This window comes from Buteo buteo, chromosome Z (genome assembly GCF_964188355.1).
Source record: "Buteo buteo chromosome Z, bButBut1.hap1.1, whole genome shotgun sequence".
Classification (NCBI taxonomy): Eukaryota; Metazoa; Chordata; class Aves; order Accipitriformes; family Accipitridae; genus Buteo; species Buteo buteo.
In genome coordinates, this window is record NC_134204.1 from 88,589,291 (window position 1) to 88,614,638 (window position 25,348).

Genomic DNA, 25,348 nt, shown 5'->3' on the forward strand with positions numbered 1-25,348 from the left:
TTGCCCTTAAAAATCTGACACCTTTTATTGTCCTGTGCCCCAGGATCCTCCGAACAGACTCGAGCAGAGGTGGGGGGGGTCCCAGTTGTGGGGGGGGGTGTCCCCAGTGCTCCCCCGGCCCAGGACAGGAGGGACAACAGTGGTGAGGAATGGTACAGTCTCTGTCGTTAACAGTTATCAGCAATATTTTAATTACATGACAAAGAAAACCGGTAATATATGCTGCTAGGTGAATATATATTTATATAATAAATCCGTAAGTTAATAAAGTAAATAGGAACCTTCTGGCTTTCATTTAAATTTTAGAAGATCAGGCTTTTTTTTTTGTTTTTGCTTTTTTTTTTTTTTTTTTTTTTTAAGGTTTTTGGTCCTCAGAAAAACCTGCTCCAAGGTGGGAGGGACGTGCTGGGGAGTGGGCTGCGCTGGGGCGAGATTCCCCCCCCCATCCCCGAGCTGGGGCAGAGGGGCTGAAGCCAGTTCCGCAAAGACCCCGTTCAGATTTTCTGCTACGGAGAGGCATAAATTAAAAGAGGGCAGAGGCAGGGCAGGAGGAGGGGTCTCCCTTTGAACATGCCAGCGGCTGGCGGCCGTCCTGTTCCGTCAGTTGAAAAAATAGAAGGGGTTTATATTAAAAAAAATAACCATCTGAGCCAGAGCTGCCAGGCGCGTTGAGACTCCCTGCTCCCCTGCCAAGAAACCCGAAGCGACCAAAAGGTGAGAACCCCCCCACTCCCCGCCAGCTCGCAGCCTGCCCTCCCCGCAGAGCAAAGTGAAAAAAAAAAAAAAAAAACCAAAACAACAGACCCCAAAATAAATCATTGCATAGGTACGTGGTCGGTATAATACGCAATAACCAGATGGTGGGGCGCCCGTGGCTTTTTCTGTGATCCCCTCCCCGGGAAGACCCCACGGCTGGAGGGAACAGCCCGTGTCGGTGTGTGTGTGTGTGTGTGGATGCAGAGCACGGAAGAAAAAAAAAAACAAACAAATGGGGGCTTGGCTCCTGCCGGGAAGCGCCAGCGCTTGGTGCCGCCGGTGCCGCCGCCGCGGCGGCCGGGCTCAGAGGTCGCTCTCGCCGTAGAGCGCCGTGGAGAAGGACTTGTAGTCCAGGGCTCCGGGGATGGCGTCGGGGCCCTGGTAAGGAGCCATGCGGGCGATGCAGTACTCCGCCTGGTCAGGGGGCAGCTCTCGCCGCAGCTCCTCGGCCGTGATGTAGTTCTGGGGTGGATTGGGGGGGAAAAAAAAAGGAATTGAACATCCACAGACCACGGGGACAACGCCCGTCGCCAGTCGCCCCACCGTGCCTCACCTTGTCCCCGGCCAGGACTTTGAAGGAGGCGATGACTTGGTCAGCCGTGTCCGTGTCGGTGGTCTCCCGGGACATGAAGTCGATGAAAGCTTGGAAGGTGACAATCCCGCTGTTGTTGGGATCGACGACGCTCATTATCCGGTTGAATTCGGCATCACCCTGGTGGGAGGGGGACCGCAGTGAGAGGAGGGCGCACCGGACCTTTGCCGGGCTCTCCGGTGTTCGGTCATGGCCGCCGGACCTGGCTCAAGCCCACCGTGAGAACCCTCCGCCGCACGGGAAGGGAATCTCCCGAGTCGTCAGGGATCACCGTGGCACAAACGAAGCGCCCGGAGTCGTTCCCGGCTTTTGGCACCGTCCCCTCCCGCCCCCAGCCGTCTCCCACCTGCCCTGCAGCGCGCGCCAGCCCCAGAGGTTCGCAGGCAATGAAAAGACTGGAAAGGGGAAAAAGTGGGGGAAAAAAAAAGGGGGGAAATAGCAGATAGCATACCAGGCTGTATCCCGTGGAGATAAGGAGGGCTCGGAAGTCATCGGTGTCCATGCTTCCCGTGCGCTTCTACTCCGAGAGGGTGAAGAGGAGGAAGAGGAGAGAGAGCCGGCCACAGAGGGCAGAGACGGAGAGCGCATGCAGAGACGGAGAGGAAGAGGAAGGAAAACCCAGGAGTGCAGGGAGGAAGGGAGGAGAGAGAGAGGCAGAGATTCAGTTAAAGAAGGCATTTTTGGCAGTTGACAGGGGAGGGAGGTCGCAGGGGGAAATCCAGCATGGACGTGGGCGGAGGAGCGTGGAAGGGGAGGAAGACCACGGAATGGGGAGGAAGAGAGAAAGGAGAGAGGTTAATGGCGTCTGCGGCCGCGGGGCGGCGAGGCTGGGTACCTGTCGGTCATTCTCCACATCGTATCCCAAGCTGATGAGGCAGGCTTTGAACTCTTCTGGTCCCAGGGCACCGCCGTGGTCCTGCGCCGCAGCACGGGGGGAAGCCGCGCCAGCCGTCGAGGGGGGGGAACGAGGGGCCGGAGACATGCACCGGGGGGGGGTGTGGGAAGGGGGAGAGACACGCCGTTAGTGGAAGGCACACTGGCTTTGCTGCCTGGAGGAGGCTGGAAGCCGGGCTCTGTCACCCCCACCACATCCTAGGGCTGCGTCCCAGCACGGCGGGGGGGGGGGGGGGGGGCGGAAATAATCCCGTGGGTCTTGCTCCTCCAAAAGAGCAGCAGTGGCTTTGTTGGGGGGGGGGACACACGACAAGGGCCAGCATGTCAGCTCCCTCTGCACCCCCCACCCCGAGGGGAAGCCGACAGCCGAGATGTGGAGGCAGGTTTCGGCAGCACCGCCCCAGCGCGCTCGAGGTGCGCCGGTACCTTGTCGAAGTGGTTGAAGGAAGCCCTGAACTCCTGCATCTGCTCCTGGCTGATGCCCTTGGCGTCGCGGGTGAGGATTTGGTTCTCCACCTCGTTGATGGTGCGGGCGATGGTGGTGAGGAGCTGCTCCCAGCCCACGCGGATGTGCTGGAGGGCGAGAGGAGGGGTGAGGGTCTCAGGGAAGGGACAACCTGGCTTGCCGAGTTGAGGCGTGCCACCGTTTGACGGTGACTCTTGTGGTGAGGGAAGCAGGAGTCACTGGATGGGAAGCAGCTACCGGTGACACCCCAGCACCCCGACTCAAGCCCAGGCTTTGGAAGGCTCCAACTAGAAGGGAGAGGGCACCTTTGGGTGTCACCGAACCCTCTGGGTGCACCAGGAGGGAGAGAGCTGAAGCCTGGCTCAGCTCTGCAAGGAAGGCTCAAAGCTCTCCCTTCACCATCCTCGAGTCTGGGCGGGCGAAGGGAACCCACCTCCATGGTGTAGTTGGTGTGCTTGTTGTCGAAGATCAGCGCCTCCTGAATGAGCTGGTGCTGCTGCTCCAGCAGGTCGATGTTGGGTTTGTAGTCCACGATGCTCTGCTCGTATTGCTTGAGGTGGTTGAGCTGGTCCTCCAGCGTGCCGTTCATCTCGATGGAGATACGCCCGATCTCCTGGAAGGTGGAGAGGGGGGAAAACAATCCCAGTGGGGCCCGGTCAGGATCGGGCACACCAGGAGCAACTCCATGAGCTCTGAATCAACCCATCCATCCACCCGTGCCTGACGCGGGGGCTGACGGCTGCTAGCAAGCCTAAGCAGGAGCCCCGGGGTACACCGGGCTGATTTTATCAACGGATTAATCGCTTTCTGTTCTTTTTTGGAGCCAGGGCAATGCAGACACGGGGCAGCTCCTGCTCCAAAGGGAGGGTCCGAGGCTGCGGCTCTGCCTTCCCCAGCCCTCTGAACGGCAGATGGCACTCCGGCTCCGGCAGAGCCCACCAGCCACCAGGATAACTGCTGCCAGCCGCCCATCTCGGACGCCGGCCAAGCCCTCACCTCCATCTTGGTCTGGATCCAGGGCCCCACGATGTTGGCCTGGCTGGCAAACTGCCGACGTAAATGCTCGTTGGATTGCTGCTTGCTCTGCTCGTCGAGCAAGGCATGGTCCCTCTTCGGCACCAGCTGCTGGACCTGTGAGGAGAAGGGGATGGTGCTGGAAGAGCCACGGGCACCATGTGGCAGTGGGGACAAACCTTTGCCCGGGCTGTGGGGATCGAGGTATTTCGGAAAGGTGGCTACGGAAAGGCACAGCCGTGGAAACCAACAGTGCTCCAGGCAAAAGGGGAAGGAGCTTGTGGAGCGTCCGGCTGTGGAGGGAGCAGGAGCTACAGCCTCACAGACGATCCCTTCATTATTATTTGCTGGCAAACTAACAGATGGCCTCGTTGGCGCTTCGGCTACATGTGGTGCTGATGCTGGAGGAGGCACTTACCCGTTCCCACTTGGAGTTGATGATTTGCGGGGTTACAGAGGTGTAGGGGTTGTTCCCAGAGAGCTTGATGCTGTTGAAGTCCGCGATCCGCTGTGCTTCCCTCTGGATGCCCAGGATGGCCTCACGCTCCTTGTCGGCGTCGGGCAGGGTGGACTTGAACTGGTCATGAGCAGCAATGAGTCCCTGCAGGAGACAGGATCTGGGTTAGAGGCTGGGGCCAGGTTTGGGGAGCTGCTGTGAGGGTGATTTTATACCAGCTCATCCTTGCCCCCAAGAGAAGCTCCCTGGATCTTGCAGACCCCAGAGCTCACACGAGAAACGGCCAAGCAGCCATCTCAAAACAGGAGGCAAACGTCTCTGTAGAAAGCTGAAGGCTACAGAGCCTTCGCACCTCTCCTCCCTCGGCCTCCTACCTCGATCTCCTCGATGGTGTGGACGATGAACATGTCCTGAAGGTCTTCCATGGCGCTCTCCATCCAGTTGTTGAAGGGGGCCGCCCTCTTCGCATACTCCAGGTGCAGCTCGTCGATCGTTTCCAGCTGCTTCTCTGTTTTCTGCACGTGGCCGGGAGGAGTTATAGGAGCAGAGGAAACCCCCACACCATGGTGGCCTTGTCCCCTCCGTCCAGGGCAGGGAGCCAGCAAGGAGATGGGTTGTCCTTACCTCGAGAGCCTCTCTCCTGCTGTGTGTCAAGGAGCCTAGAACATCCCACTGGTCGCAGATCTTCTGGCACCGAGCATTCACACTGGGCGAGTCGTAGTAATCCAGCTCGCTTTAGCAGGGGGAAGAAACACAGCAGGGTGAGGAGACGGGGCAGGTGCAGAGTTTGGGGCTGGAAGGGACCACGAGAGCTGCTTTGGGATGGGCTAAGCCCCCCCACATCACTGCCAGCCACATCCTGACGCAGGCACGCGCTCGGCTACGAGCGGCCCTTCCAGTGGCTTTCGGAGCTCCCGCCGAGGCGGTGAGCAGGGCAAGCTCTGCCGACGGCGACACCGGGGCTCATTAAAAGCCCGGCACGCACAAGACCGGCTCCTGCCTGAGCCGCCACGGCTCCTCGGCTCCTGCCTCGCTCCTTGCTGCGGCGTTTTCCATGCTCCTCAGCCGCATGTCCCCGTTTCCCGGTTGTCAGTGACTCAGGCCGCTGGAATAAGGGCTCCATTCATGGCTTGGCCCTGCCTTTGGCTTTCAGTGTACTAATTGTGTGCAAGTTTATCTGACTGGGGGAAAAAAAAAAAAAGAGCTGGGCTGCCCGGGCTGCCTTACAATAACCGTATTCTAGCAGTGGAGAAAACAGGAGGGGGAAGGGACGGGCAGAACAATAGGGGCACTGTGCAGAGGAGGCAGCCGCCGGCGCGGTGCTCGGAGGTGAGCTGCGGTCCGGGTTTTGCCGTGAGACCCCCGGTACGAAAGGTTTTGCAGAGAGCAGGGGAGGAAGGGGCCAAAGCTCAGAGTGTCCCAGGGTCCCCAGGGTATTCAAGGGTGCGGAGACGTACTTGAGTTCCTGCGCGATTGCCGCGATCTGCTCCACGCGGTCCTGGTGTGCTGCCAGATCGCTCTCGAAGGCTTCATGCTTCCTGATGAGGGCTTTGATGTCCGACAGGGTGGCAGTTTCATAGTCCTTCTGCTTCAGCATGGCTTCCTTGCCTAGGGACAGAGGAGCGAGGGCTGTCACCTCCCTGGCGGGGCTGACGCTTTGTCCCCCTCTGAATGCACTGGGAGAGGCACCGAGGTGAGTCCTCCGGCTTGCAGGAGGCATCTCCTCAGAAGATGGACCCCAAACTAACAGCTTGTTCCCCTTGCCCAAGCTGATACGTATCCAGAAACCCTGAAATAACAAAGAGCATCTCCAAGACGTGCTGATCTTAGAGCAGGGAAAGGGGACAGGGACCCTGGTTGCTCACACCAGCAGCTCGCCACCACATTGGCCCCGCTGCTGCAGTCCACAGCATGGATGCTCCCTCCTGCTCCCGGAGAAGCAGGGCAGCTCACGGATTTTAATAGGGACAAAGCGTTTTCCGAGAGCTTCGTCACTCTCAGGGTGACCCGCCTGCGATGGACACAAAACCTCCCCAACCCCCCTGCCACCTAAAAGTGCCCCCCCAACCCACTACCTTCGGTCCAGGCCTCGTGGATGGATGCCTTCTGCCTGAACTTCTCGGCCAGGTGGTCGAGCCGCTCCAGCCGCCTGATCTCGTTCAGCAGCCATTCCTCATAGCCCTTCTCAGCTTGCTCCAAGTGCTGCCAGCCATTATTGATGTCCTGCGAACAAGGCAGAGGGGCCTCGGGCTCAGGGGTCCGCCAGGGTGGGAATGACTGTTTTTTCCCCAACTCCTCATTGTCACCGCCACCAGCAGCAGGGTCCCCTCCTCCCCCTCCAAAGCTGTTCTGGCCAGTTTGGGAGCCCTGTCTTACATCAGCACGGGTTTTGGGAGAAGCTGAAGAGGAATCCATCCCCAAAACCCCTCTGGGAGCACAGGATAGGAGCTCCAGCTTCCATGCTCTCACCTACCGTACTCAGAATGCTTGGACCCCCCCTTCCACCTCATCACCCCCTGGTCTCCCAACTCAACTCCCCCCTGCCAGCGTAGGATGCTCCACGAGCTGCTCACCGAGACCATCTTCCCCTCGGAGGGCATGAAAGCAGGCCTGTTGCTCAGCCGGAGCTTCGTCTGCAGGGTGTTGAAGTTGATCTCCAGCTGGCATTTCTCCTGCACTTTGGGGGGCTTGTGGACGCGCCGGTAGTCACGGAAGTCTTCCAGCTTCTGCTGCATCTCCTGTATGGTCTTCTGCGGGCTGCGGTCCTCCAGCCAAGGGATGGTACGCTTGATCCACTCCAGCAGCTGTGGGGGGGAATGGGATTTGATGGGTGGGAGGTGGAGAACGGCAGAGGGAGGATGGTTTTAGGGGGCACGGGTCCCCCCAACGCCACCGGTGATAGAGCGGCTGGGTGGCTTACGTCAGAAGCGAGTTTCTCGTAGTCTTCCATGAGGTGCTCGTTCTCCTGGTTGACAGCCAGCACTTTGCAAATGCGGTTTGCCGCGGTCTCAGCCTGGAGGGGAAGAGCAGCACAAGGAAGGATTCAGAGCTGTGGCAAGCTGCGGTGCCCCAACCCGCATGTCCCCATCCCAACCGGACCTGTTCTGCCGGAGCAGCGCTCCGACTGGCCTGGGGGATTTGGGAGCCGCAGAGCATCCCCCTCCGGCAGCCTGGCTGGGTGCAGAGGATCTCTGAGCACCGTGCAGGGGAGACGCAGCCCGGCTTCGAGGCTGCAGAAAGTCAGGCTCCCCAAGACCATCACGGGCAACTTCCAGCACACCTCCAGCATCACTACCTCCGCATGAGCATCGCGGGTCAAACCTTACCAACAGCTTCACGGACAAGGCAAACCTGGGTTTCGAGTGCCGGAGCCCCAAAGCCTGTGGCCACGCTGAGCGTGCTACTGTCACGAGCAAGACCTGCGCTGCCCCGGTGTTTTTCCTTCCCTGCTTTCTGTTCGGAGGCACGCTGCCCTGCTGGGGTCGGGCACTGCTTTCCATGGAGTGGGAGAAAGCCCATCACACCCAGGCTGCTCCTCTTTTTTTGTTTTTGTTTTTTTTTTTTGTTACCCATCTCTAAGCACCATCCTTTGGTCTTCTGCTCTTCCATGAAGGCAGATCCTCTCTACACTGGGTGGGAGGGTGAGGAGGAGGCAGAAAAGATAAGCCTGGGGGATCGAGTACCTTGGTAGGCAGCACAGAAAGAGTCCAAGAAGAGGAGTTGAAAGGCAGACATCAACAGAAATAGTGGAGAGGGTCTACAGAAGGATGGGGAAGAGGAAAAACGAGTCGCCACAGGGGAAAAGTAAAAATAAATAAATAAAAAGAGAAAAGCTAGGCATCAGAGGTCTGAAACCCAAGGAAAAGGCAGGAGGGAGATGGGATGCGGCACCGGGCTGCTCCTCCTGCTCCCCCGGGTGCGGCTTAACCACATTAGCCACGCTCCCTGCTGAAGCCAGGCGCTGCTGCCTCCCAGCACGGCGCAGAAGAAAACAGCACATGTTCCCGCAGCTAATCGAGGCCAGCTGATGAGGAAGGCACACCAGCCTGGAGCGGACCAGCAAGAATAAAAACCACCAGCCAGGTTGGGATTTGCAGTGCTCCAGATGCAGGCTGCTGCTGCAGGGGTTTCACACAGCCAGAAAATTAACCCCAACCTTCATTAACCATCCCGCAGCTGTGCAGGACCTCCAGCCGGTGTAAAACCTGCGATGCCAGCACCTGCAGAGCAGCTGTCGGCGGTGGAGCCATGCAGAGACGGGGTCTCTGCCTTTTGGGTTTACCCCCTTTTGGGACAGCAGCTTCCCAAAGCCATGGGCAGCAGTGGCAGCCCGTGCCGTGGGGCAGCCGTCCTCGAGAGCTTGGCACTGGTCACACTCAGAGGGGTCTGACCACAATTCAGCTGTGCGGATCAAGACCTGGATTGCTCCCACACAAGCTGAGGTTCAGCCCCAGCTCTTCGCATGCCGATGGCTTTCTCAGCCACCAGCTGTCTGAAAGGCTCACTCGCTTCCTGAATACCTCTGATTAGCACAAAATGGTAATTGCTAATCTGCCCGAAACAGCAATGTCTCTTAAAACACACCCACCATGCTGCGAGCCACCCCACTTTTGGGTCTAACGTAAGATGTTTAGGAAGGAAGGAAAGGAAAGGATAGGGCAGCTGAGCGATGGTACTGAGTGGGGAGGTAGGTCAGGAGCCCTCCCCAGGCCCCCCACGGTGACAGGCAGCACCCTGACACGATGACGGATTTCATGCCTGGCTCTGAGTGCTGGTCTAACGAGTCTCACTAACAAAGGTCTCAGACTGGGCTGGAGGGAACACCAGCCCCCCCTCTCCCCAAGCCCTCAGGTAAAGCTGATTTAAGACATCGCCTCGAGCTCTCGCAAGCCCGGATTGCACTGAAGAGATGCATCAGAAACCCAGGTCGTGGTGCAAACCAGGACTTGGGCTCTCCTCAGTTTACCCAGGTTACCTCCTGCCCCATACGGTGACAAAAGCCCAGCTACGCTAAGCCTGGAAAGTCTTCTCCAGCGCAGGAGCCAGCCCAGCTCTCCTCCTGGACAGGAGTTTATGCTTTGCCCTTTTCCTGAGTGAAGTGGACCTAAAGCCAGCCCCGTTTTTATGCTTCCAGAAGCCGTGCAGCAGCGCAACAACCCTCGGGAGACCGAAGGTCCGATGTTAGTAGCGGCTCGACCCAAGCGCGCAGCTCCACCCAGCAAAGCTCACCTTCTGAGCACCCGAGAAAGCGTGGTAGAAGCAGGAAACGTATGTCATGATGGCCTTCTCATCGGGCCTGAGAGTGCCTACAATATCTGCGCAGAGAGAAAGGGAGGAGAGAGGGTGAAGAAGCGGCACGGCAATCCTCAACACCCCTCGGGCATGCAGCAGAGGGGAACAAGCGCTTGCTGGGACCTGGGATCCAAACCAGAGCTGGCTGATGGGGTTATTTTTGCCGCTGTGCTTCCCCTGTTTAATAGCTTAGCCTCTTAGAAAGTGCTGAGGCTTCATTTTGAGATATATCTGAGCTCCCAAGACTCATTAGGCAGCTTCAGGAAGCTCCTTTCTGCCCCAGGTTAGTGCCAGGCTGGTGCTCTGCCAGCCCCTTGGCCCAGCTGCACTAGCATCACATTACAGACAGATTTGGGGAAGCCGAGTGGCTTTTTAAACCCATGTGAACCAGCTGAGGCCTGGTTCCCAAGTCAACAAGAGACAAAACGGCCATCTGAAAGAGAAGTTGCATGAGTGTAGGATGCTGCAGTCGGAAATGTTACAGCAAGATGGACACAGCTGCCTCCGGTACCTTCTGAGCCCCAGAAAAGGCATGGTAGAAGCTCGACACATAGGTCATGATGGCTTTCTCGTCGGGGCGAGCTGTGTTGACAATGTCTGCAAGTGAACAACAAGGGTTAGACTGAGAGGGGGATGTTCGCCACCTCTGGCACGAGCCAGGCTCGCTCTCCACGCTGTGTCTAGGAGCCAGCTCCTCTTTAGGCTGGAATCCCACAAACAAGCAGCGTTTAAAAGCCAGATAAATATACCTGTATGGGCAGAAGAGTGTGTTAAATACGGTGCCCTGACGTTAAACCACCTCCCTCCCCTGCTCTGAGCGAGGCTGGCCGCTGGCACGCTTCCTTGGGCACCCAAAGGAGTGGATCTTCCATCAAGGACCCGGATGTTTATGGCATGTGGACAACGTCACCCTTTGGCAGCGCGTTACAGCTCGAAGCACCAAGAGAGCTTACCCTCTGCATCCAGCATCTTGGGGATGTCGAGGTACTTCTCTGCCACTTCGAAGGCATTGTTCAGATTTGTCACGGGGTCATCCTAGAGAGAGGAGAAGAGCTAATGAAGAGAGCTGGTGGCCAAGGGCTGCAGGGAGCCCAGACACCTTGCTGAGGCAGTTAAGCAGATGAGTGGACAGACAGCCGTGCTTCTCCACCAGCTCAAAGCTCGGTTTTTAGCTGAGAAAAGCAGCAGAGAAGAGACTGCACTACCACTGAATTTTACCTTTCTGAGTTTGTCATATTCGATGAGCTCCGGTCTGTGTCTGTGGATCAAGGCATTGAAAGCAAGACCATCCTTCCAGCTGCAAGAGAGGAGGGGAGAGTGAGATCTCTGTGCCAGCACAGGGCTTAAATTCGCACATGTGGATCCCCTGACATCCCTCTTGTCCACCCCTCCTCGGTTCACTAATTTATAGTAGAAAGGCCAACATGAATTGTGCATCTTCCTCCGACCCTGGGAAACCTCTCCAGGAAAGGCAGCCCAGATAAGGGGCAGATATTTATGGGCTTGACTAGATAACCTTTAAAGGTCCCTTCCAACCCAAACTATTCTATGATTTCAGGTGTAACTGCAGTAGGAGAACAACAAAAAAATAGCACAAGCTGCATTTTCTCTTTCCAGCTGCGCTGTGCTGAAAGCTTCGCCACTGAATATTTCAGAGGAGCCTCGAAGCCCAGCGGAGCAGCACTAATGCCTGCTGCAGCGCGTGAAGAAGCGGATCTCAGAGCCAAGGCGGACGCTGAGGAGGGTTACCTGATGTGGAAGTTCTGCACGTTGACGTTCTTGTAGGGAGCCGTCTTCCTCTGACACCACAGTAGCAAGCCCTCCTTCGCTGAGGTTTCTGCAAAGGGACACAGCAGCTCACAAACCAGCCGGAGCAGCCTTGCCAGCAGATTCGGAAAGTGGATTCGGTGTGTGATGCTGCCTGTGGTGCACGTATCCCCGCCCCTTACCTTCCACTGAGATGTCCTGAATGGCAAATCTGAGGATAATGGTCCAGATCATGCCCAGCGTCATCTTCGCATTGCCATCGACTATCTCTGAAAGCCAAAGGTTAAAAACAGACATTCAGCTTCCCACGGCTGGAGACAGCCACTGTCCCTTCCCATCTACAGGGTAACTCCAAGAGATGCGGGAGCAGGGAGCCAGCGGGGAAGGTCTGCGGCTCTCCGGCACCTCATCGGGAAGCCCAACGCTAGGACTGCCCCTCCAGCACATCCAGAGAGACACCAGTTGCTTCGCAGCTCGCAAGGATAGGCGAGGAGCTCATCAGATCTTCAGGGGAGCAGGATGCCAGAGAATGCCACCGGCATGCAGGCAGCTTCTTCCCCTCCCTGCTTTGCCTTTGGGTACAGAGAAACAGGCAGGAGCTGCCAGAGCAGCACCCCAGAGCCCAGATTTGGGCTCACCACCCAACCCACCCCATGCTTTGATTTCGCTGCGCGCCTTTGTCTGGTACGTCGGAAGCAATGAGGCGATCCCATAACGTGCTGCTTGCTCTTCACCCACAACACGTCGGATCCTTGTCCTGTGTCTTTCGTGACCAGATAAGTCCAGAACTGGAACAAACGTCCTCCAAAATAAACGTCTGCAAACCCAGTTTCACAATGGTGGTGTTAATGCCCAGCTCCGTCTCTGCCAGACCTTGGGCTGGCCGCATCTTCAGCGCATCCGGACGGTGACCTGCCGCAGCCCACCACATCCCAAGCTGATGGGACAGCTCGTTCAACCACCGAGGAGAATGGAACCACGGTTCCCAAGAAGCTCCGGCCCACTCCTGGCCAGGGAGGCTGGAAGGTATCTCCTTGAACAAGCAGATGTGACCTTTCTCATCTCTTGAGCAACCCAAGCGCTTGTTTTGGGGGGAGGTTGAGGGATTAAGTCAAGATGCTCAAGGAGCAGTTGCCTGCAGTGACCATTCAGCTGACGTGTGGGAGACTTTGGTGGATAAACGGCTGTTGTAACCGCCACCACACCCTCGCATCTTGTATTTTAATGCAGCACCAGTTGGAACATGCACCGGTTTCGGGAACAGGCAGTCTTCCCCAGCAAGGCAAGCGACGCCAGCCGACAAGACTTCAAAGATATAACCTTGGAGCGAGCCGCAGTCTTCCAGCCTATTCAAAAACTGGCTCTGCAAGGTGAGCCGCTGCCAAACGGGGCCCTGTCCCCTGCAAAAACCACCCCAAAGCTCTGGGGCAGCCCTTGGGCTTTGTCAGCAGTGAGTAAATCCCAAGGCAAGCGGTCCTGGCTGCTATGCAGACCGGGAAATCCTCTCCCCCAGCCCTAGGGAGGAGCACAGAGACCTCAGAACAAGGGAGGGAGGGAATTAAATCCGGTGTTTAACCCGCTTCTCTTTAGCTGGCAGGCTCTTGGCTTGCAAGACCGCGACGGCGCCGCGTCCTCTCCCACGTCAAGCTGGTGTTTGCAATGTGAACTCTTCGACGTCCACGTGTTTGGTGCAAAGGCGATGCCGAGCCTGTTCCCCAAGGCAAAGGACATGCTCTGTTTCATGTGCAACCAGAGAAAAACTGAAGCAAAGGTTTTTTTCTGCTCCATTTGCCCAGGTTGATTTTCATGGGGACGGATCAAATCGACACAGCTGGGGCAGAGCTGGGAGCTGGCCTGGCCCTGGAGAACCCTGCGACTGAGGAAAATCAGAGATCCTCATCTAATGGGAGTAATTTTGTTTTTTAAACCATAACGCTTTTCCTGCCAGTACGAACACTGGGCAAGGCTCAAAGGGAACAGCAGGCAGAAGGACTTGGAACAATGCAGCTGCATATATTTGGCTTTTCTAGAGGTTGGTGGTTTTTTTTTCACACGATCACCAATGGCAATTAGTCAAGGCAGCAGCAGGTACCCGTGCGATGGGCCCTGCAGGAAGCCAAGCCTTCAACCGATCATCAAACCTCCCCGCCCGCAGGCTGAAAATCAACTGAAACACCTTGGGACGGCTCCTGCAGCGTGTCCAGAGCTTGCCACAGGAGAGAGGGAGTTCACACTTTGCCTAGCAAGCCTCACTTTGTCTGGGCTTGGGGCGCGGGCTGGAAGGAGCCACTCTTTTCTCATGAGTCCAGCAAAACCGTGTTGCGCAACAGCGTCCCCGAAATAGCAGTGATCTTGGAGAAGAAGCCTGCGCCACCTTTAACCTCTGAGCTCCAACGCGGCGAGCAGCACTCGCTCGGTACTTCCTGGACGGTGTGCACGGACTCCCCTGCGGCAGCAAGACCGGCGACGCCTCCCAGCTGACTCAACCGTGGACCGGTCGGCGGCCGCAGCGATAAACCCACGCCAACGATCTGGGTACGCCGCCCAGTGCCGTGACTCACCCGCCGCCCGGGGTGTGTAATATCACCTTCAAAATACCAGCTTCTGCTGTGCCCGCTGCCATAAAGTCAGGCAAATCGCAGGCAGGCATTGCTGGCACATCTTTCGGGTGCCAGCGTCGGGTCCCCGCACCAGCTCACAGTGTCACGCTGTGGGGCAGCGGGCAGAGACCGCGCGTCACGGTGACATGGTGAAGCTGGTGCTGGTGCCAGCTGGCAAGTTTTCCCACTATCCACCGTGGCCTGGATTGGGCCATCGAGACGTGCCAGAGGTCCAGACTCACCTTCAGCTCCTATAGAGACCAGCTTGACGCCTTTGCTGGCGATGAAATCGAGGGCTTTGTTCACGTTGTTGATTTTATGCACTCTCATTTTTCCCCGCTCCGGTTTTGGCAATCGTTCCCCTGAAAAGGAGAAGGCAGCAGGACTAAAGCTTTTTGTTTAAGGTTAACAGTGAAAGAACATGGAGGATGAGTGTTTAGGAGGTGAGGCCACAGGACAAAAAACTTGCTTTGAGGTATACTGGTACATTAAAAAAACCAACAAACCCACCACCATCCTCAAATGCCACTTTATAAACCTTGCAGGGACTCTCCTGCACACTTTGAATAGCGCAGGTACAGGGGACATCGACAGTGACAGGCAGGAGGGACGGGAGGTCACACCAACACGTCCTGCCCAGCAAAAATATGGAGTGGGGGGGACTGACCTGAAATCACCTCCAGAAGCAGCATGAGCTTGAGGCCGTCACGGAAATCCTCGTCGATGTTCTCTATCTGCGTGCCAGCCTTCCGCAGGTGGGAGTTGCACCAAGCTGTGAACGTCTGCGAGGACAAGGCAGCAAGAAGGACGGTCAGACCGGGAACCGGAGAAACCACCCCTCACTGTGAACTGATACACCGACTCCCCGTTTTCGGGGGCCGTACTCACCGTGTCCCCCCAAGCTGGTGCTGCTTGTCCCCATCTCCAACCCCGAGCCCCAAGCCCACCCCTCCCCCGTGTTGTTGTCAAACCCCAGGACTAAGGGTTTGTGTGTTATTTTGCAGAATAAACAGGGAAACGGGGACCCTGCCGGCACACTGTGACGTCTGCCGGGAACAAAAGCCACCCCACGGCACTGGCGGATCCCCGGCTCTGTTTTCTTTCCGGCGGGTTACTCGCCGCAGGGACACTGGAGACCCATGGGGGGGATTCGCCCCATGAAAGCTGCCAGACTCTGCCAAGCAAGCAGGAGGAAGGATGTCCTGGCTGGCAGCTGCCTGCAAAACAGGCAGCCAGCCCTGCCCACCCACGCCCCAGGAGCTGGAGGGGGGGTTTGCAGTAATGCCTTTGCCAGCAAGGGGAGAGTTTTTTCCGCTTCGTCCCCCCCCTCGGATGCTCGGCAGCAAATATTTGCTGGCAGTGGCTGGTGAAGGTCAAGACGACGAACTGCAAACAGCGCAGATTCCTGCACTGAGGCTTTGGGATGTGTCTCAGTCTCCCCGGGAGCAGGGTGTTATTTCCCAAAGGGGAACTGGGCATTCATGTACATTAAAGGTGCTGCTGGCTCCCAGTTTGCAGCCGGGGTTCCCCTGCAGACCCCAGCACTGGGTAATAACGCACGAAGCAGGTATTTCCTGCTGCTCCACCCGGAGCCGTTAGCGCTGCCGAATTACGGCCTGAAATTGCAGCTTTTATTGCAAAAAAGCTGGAGGCTCAGGCTCTGGATTGGCACTTGTAGCTGCTGGCACTTTGGCTCCGTGGGGGGAAAACAAACCACCGTTAACCAAGCGGCAAAGTTTACACCGTGAAATTGCAATCACTCCTGCTCTTTCTGTCTGCAATCCAAGGCTGTTGCGAACTCACTGGCCACGGTTGGGTTTCGGATGGTCCTGTTGGTCCATCCATGGACCTAGGTCCCCCCTCCCTCCACCGTCTCCTTGCCGCTTGGTGAACAGGGAGCATTGTTCAAAGCCAGCTCGTGGGCTGCGGTGAGCTCACGGCCGGGGAATGCTGCAGTGACAGCTTTTAACAAGCCATTCATCCCACCAGGACCAGGGGGAAGTGTTTCCCCCAGGCTCAGGAGCAGCACTGCCGGCTGCAAGGGGGTCAGGATCGTGCTAAGCCAGGTTTTGGTTAAACCCAGACCAGGCTGGGAACCAAATCCAGAGGTGACTCTGAGCGCATCCCACACTGAGACCCCTGGAGCTGGCAGTTTGAGGAGCAGGGCTCGCTCCACCCCAATATCTGCTTTTAGGGCAGGATTTTAGGAGAAGAAACACCATCCAATCGCCGTGGTGCCATATCCACCCGGCTGAGCGGTGCAGGATCCATGCCCACTTCTCACCCGAGCCGGATGCCGGCTTCACGGCGTCAGAAATACAAATACGCCAGAATTGACCTTAAACAGGAAAGCTGGGTCACCTTCAGGGGGGAAACGCAGCGGCTCTGTTTGTTAAAACTGTTTTTGCAGCCCACGTCCCAGCAGAGACTGGGACAGCCTGGACAAGCTCTCCTGTGCCATGCAGGAGCAGTCCCACAGCACTGAGAACGTGCCAAGCAGCTCAGTGGCTGGGAAAAAGTCACCTTTTCTCTTCTGGGACCTTACGATCTGGCATTTCACACGTGCTAGGTTGCCTCCGTGACTTGCCCTGGGGCTGGTGGCGTGGCTACCTCAGCATCCCAGCAGCAAGGAGAGAGGAGATGGCCGTATAAGGGCAGGAGAGAGGTAAATCTGCAGCCAGAGAGGGTGTTCCCAGGCTGCTTATCAGGACCTTGGCCCATCAGACATCCCTGAACAACCGCTCAGCAATGACAGTCATATGCCGCTGCATGCCTCTGCCAGGCGTGCCCGGGTGTTGTCACCAAACAAGGCGAGCTCGCCGGAGCGTGCCGCGATGCCAGCTGGGGGAAACTTGATGGAGAGACCAGCTGCGAAGCGAGCCCCGGCACGTGGAAAAGGCGAGTCAAGAGCTGAATCACGCCCAGCGTGGCAAAACCCACCCGTACGCAGCTGCTAAAAAAAACCAACCCCAACACACCAAGCGTAAAAACAGGACTAAAACTCCACCTCTGAAGGAATTTTTCCACTTTACGTTTGGAGCGATTCAGCCCCGTCGAGGTGCTCGCTCGTACGGCTCCGGTTTTACAAGGATGCTGCTCTGCGTAAAAATAGTAAACCGTGCGGCGCCAGGGCCGAGCCGCTGCGTGATACATCAGGCTGCTGCTGCCGGCCAAGGAGCTGTCACAGCCGGCCGTGGGGACGGTTGCCTTTCGGCACGTGGCCTCCCCGGTGCTTTTTGAAGCTGCCCGGCGTGCTGAGCTGACGCGCCACAGCCCTCAAGCTCGTCCGCGGCCCCGACTGAGGTCCCCCCATCTCTGCGGCGGCGCCGAAAGCCTGTCCTTGTTTCCGAAACGCTATGGAAACAGCCAAGGAGTTAAAAATAGTTGCAGAAAGCAATAAAAAGCCTTCGAGCTCTCCCAAAACCTCCCCAGAAGCTCATTTCCTCAAAAGATGACGGATCTCTTCCAAGTCCCATGAATTTCTTTTCCGACGGCTACCGGGCAGCCACAGTAGAGCTTCAGCACCGAGCCGGGGGCTGTTTGCTGGGCTGAGCCCTTGCTCTCACCCCGCTGGGTCCCCCCTCTACCAGCTGGGGCGACCTGCACCCCCGGAGCTGAAGCTTCTATGCCCTAAGCAGGACGGCACTGAGGCGCTCGGAGCCTGTTAGCTAAACGCCATCAAACTGACCCCAAAAAGTGGTTCAGGTGAGCATGTCTCGCTGTATTGGGCAGCCTCGGGATGGAGCCGAGCCGGATGAGATGAGCCAAGCCTAACGAAGCCAGCTTAAGGACCGGCTGGCGGGCAAAGAGCAGCTTTCCCGCAGCAATGTGTTACGAATAAAAGTTACTAAAAAAGGAGATTCCACACATGCTTCTGGAATTTCCTTCCCACGGAGGCGCTGGAGAAACGCTTTCCAGGCATTGTATCAAAGCAGCCTTTGTCGGTGAGGAATAGGTGGCCCCGCACCTTCCCTGGGCGCTGAGCCCAAGCCAACCCCCCCTTGGCGGGGGGAGACCTCCCCTCAACCCCACCGAAAAACCGACTCCGGCACACCTCGGGGAAGGAGGATCCGTCTTCCTCCAATTTTACGCAAGACCTGGAAACCTTGAGAAAACAGGGGAAAGGGAGGAGCGTGCCCAGCAAAACCCACCTCGCCTTCCCCCTGCCAAATCTGGAGGGCATTTTGTGGGGAGGGGGAGAGGGGTTCATTTGAGCACATCTTTCCATACAAGCCAAAACTCCACTTTGAAAGGCCACGGCGGTGCTGGTCACCAGCCCTGCCAGCAAGATGCTGGACTGGGGGCTGCTAATGGGAGGTCACTTGCTGGGGAGGGGGGTTTTATTTTTCACCTGTCACCCACAAGCACAGTGGGCTGCATTGGCTCTGCCTGGCTCTGACAGGAACGATCCCGAAGGATTTCTGCAGCCTTCCTTCCTTTTAAGGCAAACACCGACACGGACTTTAGACCGACTTGAAAACCTGACTGAAATCCTCTCTGCTGTCCTCTGAAGCCGTGGCACAGGGCTGAGTGTTTGTTTACTTGGGGAAATTTATGGGCAGAAGCCTATCAGTATTTTTCCATTAGGTCACCACCAACAATAATCTGTCCTAAAAAAAAATTAAAAAAAAACAAAAAAAAAGTATCTTTATTTAGAAATCTACTGGAATAGTTTTTTGTTTTTTTTTTAGTTTTAAAATAGTTTCTTCTCACCCACGAGCACTTTCCCTGGCGAGAGCAACCTTGACTGAGGCAACCATGGAGCAACGAGCCTGATAACACTGCCGGTTCCTCTGGAGCAGGTTGCAACGAGACCCCTCACAAGCGGCTGGGCACTTTTGGTCTCATTTCCAAGGTTTTAAGCAAAAAAAATCCAGCACGGGAGCATGCGTTGCCAGCCTGAAAACAGCCACATGCGTGGAAAGGGGCAGAGAGACCCCGAGGGAGCCCACCGAGGGCCTGGGTGGGCAACGGGGGGTCCAGCAGAGCCCAACATACCAGGGCAGATCTGCCGCTTCGGCCGTGCTGTATCCCCTTCGTTAGGGCCGCCAACGGGAAGCTCGTTAGGGCAGGAAATCATTTCTGCACTCCAGGTTATCGGCCTGCTCTTAAGATGTTGCAGAGACTAAACAAAGGTCTGGAGAAGAAACAGGGAGGCATTTCCCAGCGTGTTAAGAAGGCGAATGAGGGACCCGTCTGTATTAGCCCAGCCTCGGCTGGCAATTAGCAGGATCGCTAATTACAGTTGCTAGCGGCTCAGGTTGACTATGAAACCGCTTTTCCTTTGAGGAGCAGTGGCTCCAAAGCTCAAGCAGAAGGGAAAAAAAAAATTTAAGAAAATCAGGAGAAATGAGGATTTCTGTCTGGATGGGGAGAAAAGGGATGCCGAGGAGCAACGTCTCCCATCCTCAGTCCTGCCTTCGTTAGAAGGGCTTTGTTACCAGCCGGGCCTGGTGACCACTGCCAGGCTTTGCCTTTTGAGGTGGTGATGCCACCGTAGCATCCCAAAACACCGGGAGGGGTGGGTAGCTGCTGGCTTGGCACAGCCCGGGTCCACTCCTGACTTGCTGGGCGTTTCCAGTCACTCGTCATTTCCCTCGTCGTGGGTTGTTGTTTTTGTTTTTTTTTTTTCCTAATTTGCTGCTACCGGACGGGCCGGGGGGAGGCTGGACCATGGAGATTCTCCTCATTCTTTTCCCTTATTAGGCTCTCGGCTCAACTGTTTGGGGAGAAAGCAGCTAACTCGGAGGAGGACAGCAGCAGGAAGCAGCCGGGGGAGGCACGGCCCCCCGCGGCAAACCCCCACCGGAGTCCGGCACGCCACAGCCAGATTTTGAGGGTCTGGGTGGGGGTAAAGAGGTGAAATTCCTCTTGCTTGCGGGCTGGGTCCAAGCCAGGGCGATGCTGTTGGCTCCGCTGCCTCTGTTTTTAGGGGAGATAAGGGCTCAGGTGAGTCAGGGCCGGGTGTACCCGCATTCCTACGAGGACAAGGAGCTCCGTGCCGAGAGCCGGCACACCTTTCCTCAAGCCGGGCGTTGCCCGCCGTGCAGCGGCTCCGGCCCGCCTCAGCCGGGAGTTTGGCACGTCCAGATATTCGGCACGTACGAGCTTTACAGGAGGTTTTTCCAGCAGTGCGTTTCTAGGGCTAAACATGAGCTCCTGGAAGAGTTTGGCTCATTAGATCATGGGAAATGACAGGGAATTTCTTTGTCCTCTCCAGTGAGGATGGGTCTGGCTTTGCTGTATCCACTGGTTTCCTCCCCTAAAACCAGGCACTGTCGCTACCCTGCCCGAGGTGGGAGGAGAGGCTCAAGCACAGGCTGCAAACATGCCAAAAAAACAGGAAAAAAAAAGAAAAAAGAAAAAAAAAGAAAAGCAGAGGTATTACCAAGCCAAATGTCCAGATGGAGGAATTACCGCTCGTTTATACCACCAACCGGCACCTCTTGTCCTGGCAGTGTGAGCGGCTCCCAGGAGGAGTGCAGGGTCCCCATATCCTTCTTTCCAATCCCCAGTCATCAGTCCTCCTTGTTAGGAAGAGGCATCGTGTTTGGGCACCGTGGAAAACCCTGCCGGAGCATTTCCCCGGCTCTTTGCGTAACCGGGGCTCCTGCCTGGCAGGTCTGCGTCATTAAACAGGCATTAACGTGCCACCACCACCACGACCAGGTAAGTAATCTGCCGTCAAGGATCCAACTTGGGATTGAAAAGTTGCCTCAGTGGGATTACGTAGGCGGATTATTTTTAAAAAGAGAGCCAGGTAGCCTGAAAGGGGTTTAAGCGCAGGAGAAAAATGCACCCGACCCCAGCCATTGGGACGAGAATCTTTATACCATCGCACCAGGAATCGCCACGGGGTTTTTACATATGAGCTCTCCCGTGGAAAAAAAAAAGGGGTCGAACGCAACACGGGGGCTTTTCCACGCTCTGGAAAAGCCATCTCCAATGCTAGGAAAATATCAGTGACAGGCTGAGGGTGAGGAAAATGGGGATGCGGAGAGCATTTTCCTCCAAAGGAGGGTTTAAAGGTGAATCCTGCTCCAGGCACGAGCCTGAAAGCTGCTGCGCACGAGCTGGAGGGAGTCGAGGATGCTGGCGATGTTTTCCGAGGAGGCGTAGGGCTCTTGGGGCCGGATGTTTTGTTTTTGGAGAGAAACCAAGAATTCAGCCGGGCAGCAGAGAAGCAGCCGCTCCTCCGTCGCGTCCATGCTCTCGGTGGAGGCAAGGCGAAGCCCCCGCCGCTTGGCATTAAATCCCTCGAGCCACAAGCGACTCTGTCCGCCGGTCCTCGCCGTTCATCCCCACCGCAGGCAAGACACCAGCCCCAGCCGTGGGCCCGGCCTTGTTAACACGCTGAGGTCGTTAAGCGGCACAGGGCAGCTCGAATCTGATGAGCCAGCGGCGGGTGCAATTAATGACTCCAGCACATGAGACGACGCTGCGAGAAGCAGGCATTCACTCTGTGGGACAAGCATCTCCCAAACCATGCTCATTACTGTTCCCTGGGCTTGTTATCGCCCCGCAGGCTCGTTATCACCCTGTAGGCCCTCAAGGAGATTGTGTTTTCCCCAAGTTATTTTTCCAGTACCACTGGCGTCGGAAGCGGGAGGAAGCCGGGAGCGCGCAAGTCTATTTAAGGCCGCGCACTGGCAGTAATTTCCCTTTTTTTTCTGGCGTGTTTGCCGATGCTGGGAAGGAGGGACGCCGGGAAGGAGGGACGCTGGCAGATCGTGCCCTGCTGTTCCAGCCACATAGCTGAGATTCCAGAGGAGAAACCCCGGGGACTGGACACATACCAGCAGCAAAACCGCAGCCGTTGGGATGGCTCCGCACCGGCACGCTCCAAGCGGGAACGTCCCCATCCTTCCATCCTGGCTGCCTTTCCCCCCGCAAGGGACGGGATGAGGCCTCGGTCGTTTCCATTTCAGCGAAGCAGATGTTTAAGGGATCTGAGGCTCGAAGCTCGCCGCCTCCTTCCCTCTCCAAAGTCAGCCCCGGCCGAGCGGGACGTTTGGCACGTCAGCAGCTTCCCTCGAGATCAAAAAGACACAAAACCACTCCAAAAAAATTAATTAACTTGAAGATGAGCATGCTGGTCCTTCCGACACCCGCAGAGGAACCGTTTCCAATGCCATCTATTCCTCCTGCAAGGATTGGGGCTGACTTTGAGCCTCATCCTCGCCTTCAGGGGAGTAGAGATGTACAGGGGAGCCAGATCTCTGAATTCCTGGAGTAGCCGGCACCTTTCTGCTCTGGGCAGTGCGTCAGTGCCTGTCCCCTCACCAGAGGAGAAGATGAAGAACCACCACAGAGGCAAACTCACCGCTGGCTGCAGATGGAGAAGGGGAGGACAGAGAGGGGGATGGCCAGACCTGGGGAACGACCCGGGAAATGCTTCCGATGGGCTGGGTGCCAAATCGGGGCGAGGGGAGGGGGGGTTTGCAGCCTGCTAATTAGCCAGCTCTCCGCCCAAAGCTAACAAGGCCTTGCCTTTGAACCAGCTAGAATTTATAACCACTGGCTCACAAACACCGTCCATCCGCCGGCAAGCCGGCTCACCCGTGCTCAGCAGCTTGGGCTGCGAGCCATGGTGCGATTCACCCTCCTAGCCTCACTCCCCTCGAGACTAAACAGCTCCACGACGGTTCTACCGAGCCGCACGTCAGCCAAAACCCTCTCTAAATATTGTGTCTCCTTCTCCACGTGAGCCTGCAGCAAGGCAGGGCTGGGAAACCAGGCGGCAGCTCAGCCCCGGCTCCTCCGGACCCCACAGTCCCAGCATCCAGCCCCACCATGGGGAAACTTGGTGAGGAGGGACACATTTAGCACCAACAGACCCAAAAGCTCGTAAAAACTGAGGCTGACAGCAAAAAAACATATGTTATGCCCCCAGACTTGCTGGGAAGCGGCGGGTTGGGGCTGGCTGGAGCACTGCTCCAGGGAGGAGGGGGCCTGGCACGTGCTTTCTTCACCAAAAATTATGCCATTTAGCTGTGATTTTTTTTTTTTTTTAAAAAACCCAGCGTAACTATGGCAACAGAAACCCAGCGTTCACATTTCTGAGTTTATACAGGTGTCTGCACCGGTGTGGCGACCCATGCTGCTCCTCCCAGCCCCGAGGAGGGGGGGGGGGGGGGGGGGGGCTCTGCTCTTTGGGCAGCTGTGTCCCCCCTCGGCTGGCTCCTCTGCCTGCCGGGTCCAAAACACCCTCCGCAAACCCCACTCCCTTCTAAATAACCTGCAATTAAGACAATTAAACAAAAATAGCACATGGCCACCTCACTGTCTTCCCGCAAACGGTTTCCAGCTATTAACCAGGAGGAAGGTGGTAGCAGGTCAGAACTCCCAGTGCTTGCTGGAGACATGGGTCCCAGCCATGCTGTGGCGAGCAGGTTTTGCCACGCCACGAGGGACCGGAGGGTCCCGGCATTGGGGTGTGGTGCAGGTGGACCCCCCCAGCCTCTCACCAAGACCCCCAGTGAGGCGCTGAGCGTGCCGGGAATGTCACCCTCTCCCCACGGTGCCTTTCAACCTGCCCCTCCCCGCTACCGCCTCTCCCCCAGTGCCCTTTTATCCTCTCCCTTATTTCCCCATTCCTGTCCCAGGGAGCGGATCCTTCCCTCCGGACGCTTTTACACCCGGGCTCTGGCTACGTCTCGCTCCTCCGGCCGCCCCCCCCCCTCAGCCCACGCTCTGGCCGAAGCTGCCCCCCGGAGAGGGGGACGTGGGATTTTCTGAAGCCAGATGTGGGAGAAGGCTGTTTTTATTCCACAGCTCCCCCCCCCCCCCCGGCATGGGAGCCTCACCCCGGGGTGGCACCACCCCGGAGAAACCCTCAGAGCTGGGCTGTCCTTGCCAGCCCCACAAAGTGCAGCCCTCTGGTGTCCCCCCAAGCTCTCCCCCCTTGCCCAGCCCCACACACACCCAGTGCTCCCCATCCCTCGGGCCCCAGGACCCCATCACCCCTCCCCAGCACCCCCAGGTATCCCCTTGGGGTGGCTCCCCCCAAGCATCCCCTGTCACCCCCTCCTTCTCCACAGCCCCCCCCCACCTTTCCCCTATGGCTCCCCCCTCTCTCAGAGCCCCCCCAGCACCCTTATTTCCTACCACAGGGTCTACGACACCCAGGCCACAGTGACTCCCCCACCCCAGCTCCTGCCCCCCCCGGGAAGGGCCCCTCTAGAGCCTCCCCCACCCCAATCTCCAGGCCCACCGCCCCCTCCTCAGGGGCTCGCCCCAGCACCTGCTTCACCTCCGAGACCCCCTCCACGACCCCTCATCTGGCCCCACAGGTCCTGACCCTTCAGGGATCCCCTCAGCCCCGCCTCCCCCCAGTCTCTGACCCCTAAGGGGTCCCCTCAGCTCCCCCCCAGTCTCTAACCTCTCAGGAGCCCCCTCAGCTCCCTCCCTCCTAGTCCCTAACCTCTCAAAAGCCCCCTCAGCTCCCTCCCTCCTAGTCCCTAACCCCTCAAAAGCCCCCTCAGCTCCCTCCCTCCTAGTCCCTAACCCCTCAAAAGCCCCCTCAGCTCCCTCCCTCCTAGTCCCTAACCCCTCAAAAGCCCCCTCAGCTCCCTCCCTCCTAGTCCCTAACCCCTCAAAAGCCCCCTCAGCTCCCTCCCTCCTAGTCCCTAACCCCTCAAAAGCCCCCTCAGCTCCCTCCCTCCTAGTCCCTAACCCCTCAAGAGCCCCCTCAGCTCCCCCCCTCCTAGTCCCTAACCCCTCAAGAGCCCCCTCAGCTCCCCCCCTCCTAGTCCCTAACCCCTCAAAAGTCCCCTCAGACACCCCCCCAGTCCCTAACCCCTCACAGAATTCCCCTCCGACCCCCCCCCCATAGTCCCTGACCCCTTAGGGGACCCCTCGCCCCGTCCCTGATCCCTCAGGAGCCCCCTCAGCCCTAACCCCTACTCCCAGACCCCTCAGTCCCCCCCTCCCCAGGCCCTAACGCCTCAGGACCACCCCCACCCCGGGCCCACCTTGCGCTGCTGCTTCTCCCAGGCGGGATCGAGGAGGAGGTCGCGGTCCCAGTCATCCTCCTGGGCCATGTAATCGCCGTTAGGGCCGGGCCCATTACCGCCGTAAGGGTAGGGCTGCCCGGCGCTGTGGTAATCCACCATGGCGGTTGCGATCGCTCCTGCCGCGCCGACCGGGCTCTCGCTCCCCTCAGCCGCCCGCCCCGCCGCCGCCCCCCCTCCGCCACTGCGCATGCGCCGCCCGCCACGCCCGGGGCGGCCCGCCCACAGCCGCGCATGCGCCGCTCGACGATTTCCCCCCCTCCCTTGGGCACGCCCGCCGCCGCTCCCCCGCCCCTCAGCGCCCCGCCCACCGCCGTCAGACACGCCCACCGCCCCTTCAGGCCCCGCCCCGCGCCCAGCCTCAATATGCGCGAGTGGGCGGGCGAGCCTCATTAATATTCACATCCCCGACCCCGCTCGCTTTCAGCAGCCACACCCCCTAAGGGCCGACGCCCTCGTTAATATGCATGAGCGCCAAAACCCTGTGTGCATCCACGC

At 57.8% G+C, this 25,348-nt stretch overlaps 1 protein-coding gene across 6 annotated transcripts; it reads right to left on the bottom strand.

Annotated features, from left to right (window-relative positions):
- ACTN4 (actinin alpha 4) lies at positions 1-25,017 on the bottom strand. Of its 6 annotated transcripts, none has more exons than XM_075021122.1 (22): positions 24,812-25,017; positions 14,506-14,620; positions 14,081-14,200; positions 11,421-11,507; positions 11,221-11,308; positions 10,690-10,768; positions 10,425-10,506; positions 9,409-9,494; positions 7,100-7,192; positions 6,753-6,983; positions 6,255-6,402; positions 5,637-5,787; positions 4,804-4,912; positions 4,554-4,694; positions 4,141-4,323; positions 3,705-3,839; positions 3,142-3,321; positions 2,669-2,815; positions 2,184-2,264; positions 1,800-1,865; positions 1,310-1,468; positions 1-1,218 (listed from the first exon to the last, which is right to left on the bottom strand). In XM_075021122.1, the coding sequence occupies exons 1-22, from the start codon at positions 24,950-24,952 to the stop codon at positions 1,060-1,062; spliced, it is 2,781 nt and encodes a 926-aa protein (XP_074877223.1). In that variant the 5' UTR covers positions 24,953-25,017; the 3' UTR covers positions 1-1,059. The 6 variants fall into 6 exon arrangements, with proteins under 6 accessions (XP_074877223.1, XP_074877222.1, XP_074877228.1 ...); XM_075021121.1 differs by lacking the exon at positions 9,409-9,494 and adding an exon at positions 9,983-10,068; XM_075021127.1 differs by lacking the exon at positions 2,184-2,264.
- Between the last annotated feature and the right edge of the window lie 331 nt (positions 25,018-25,348).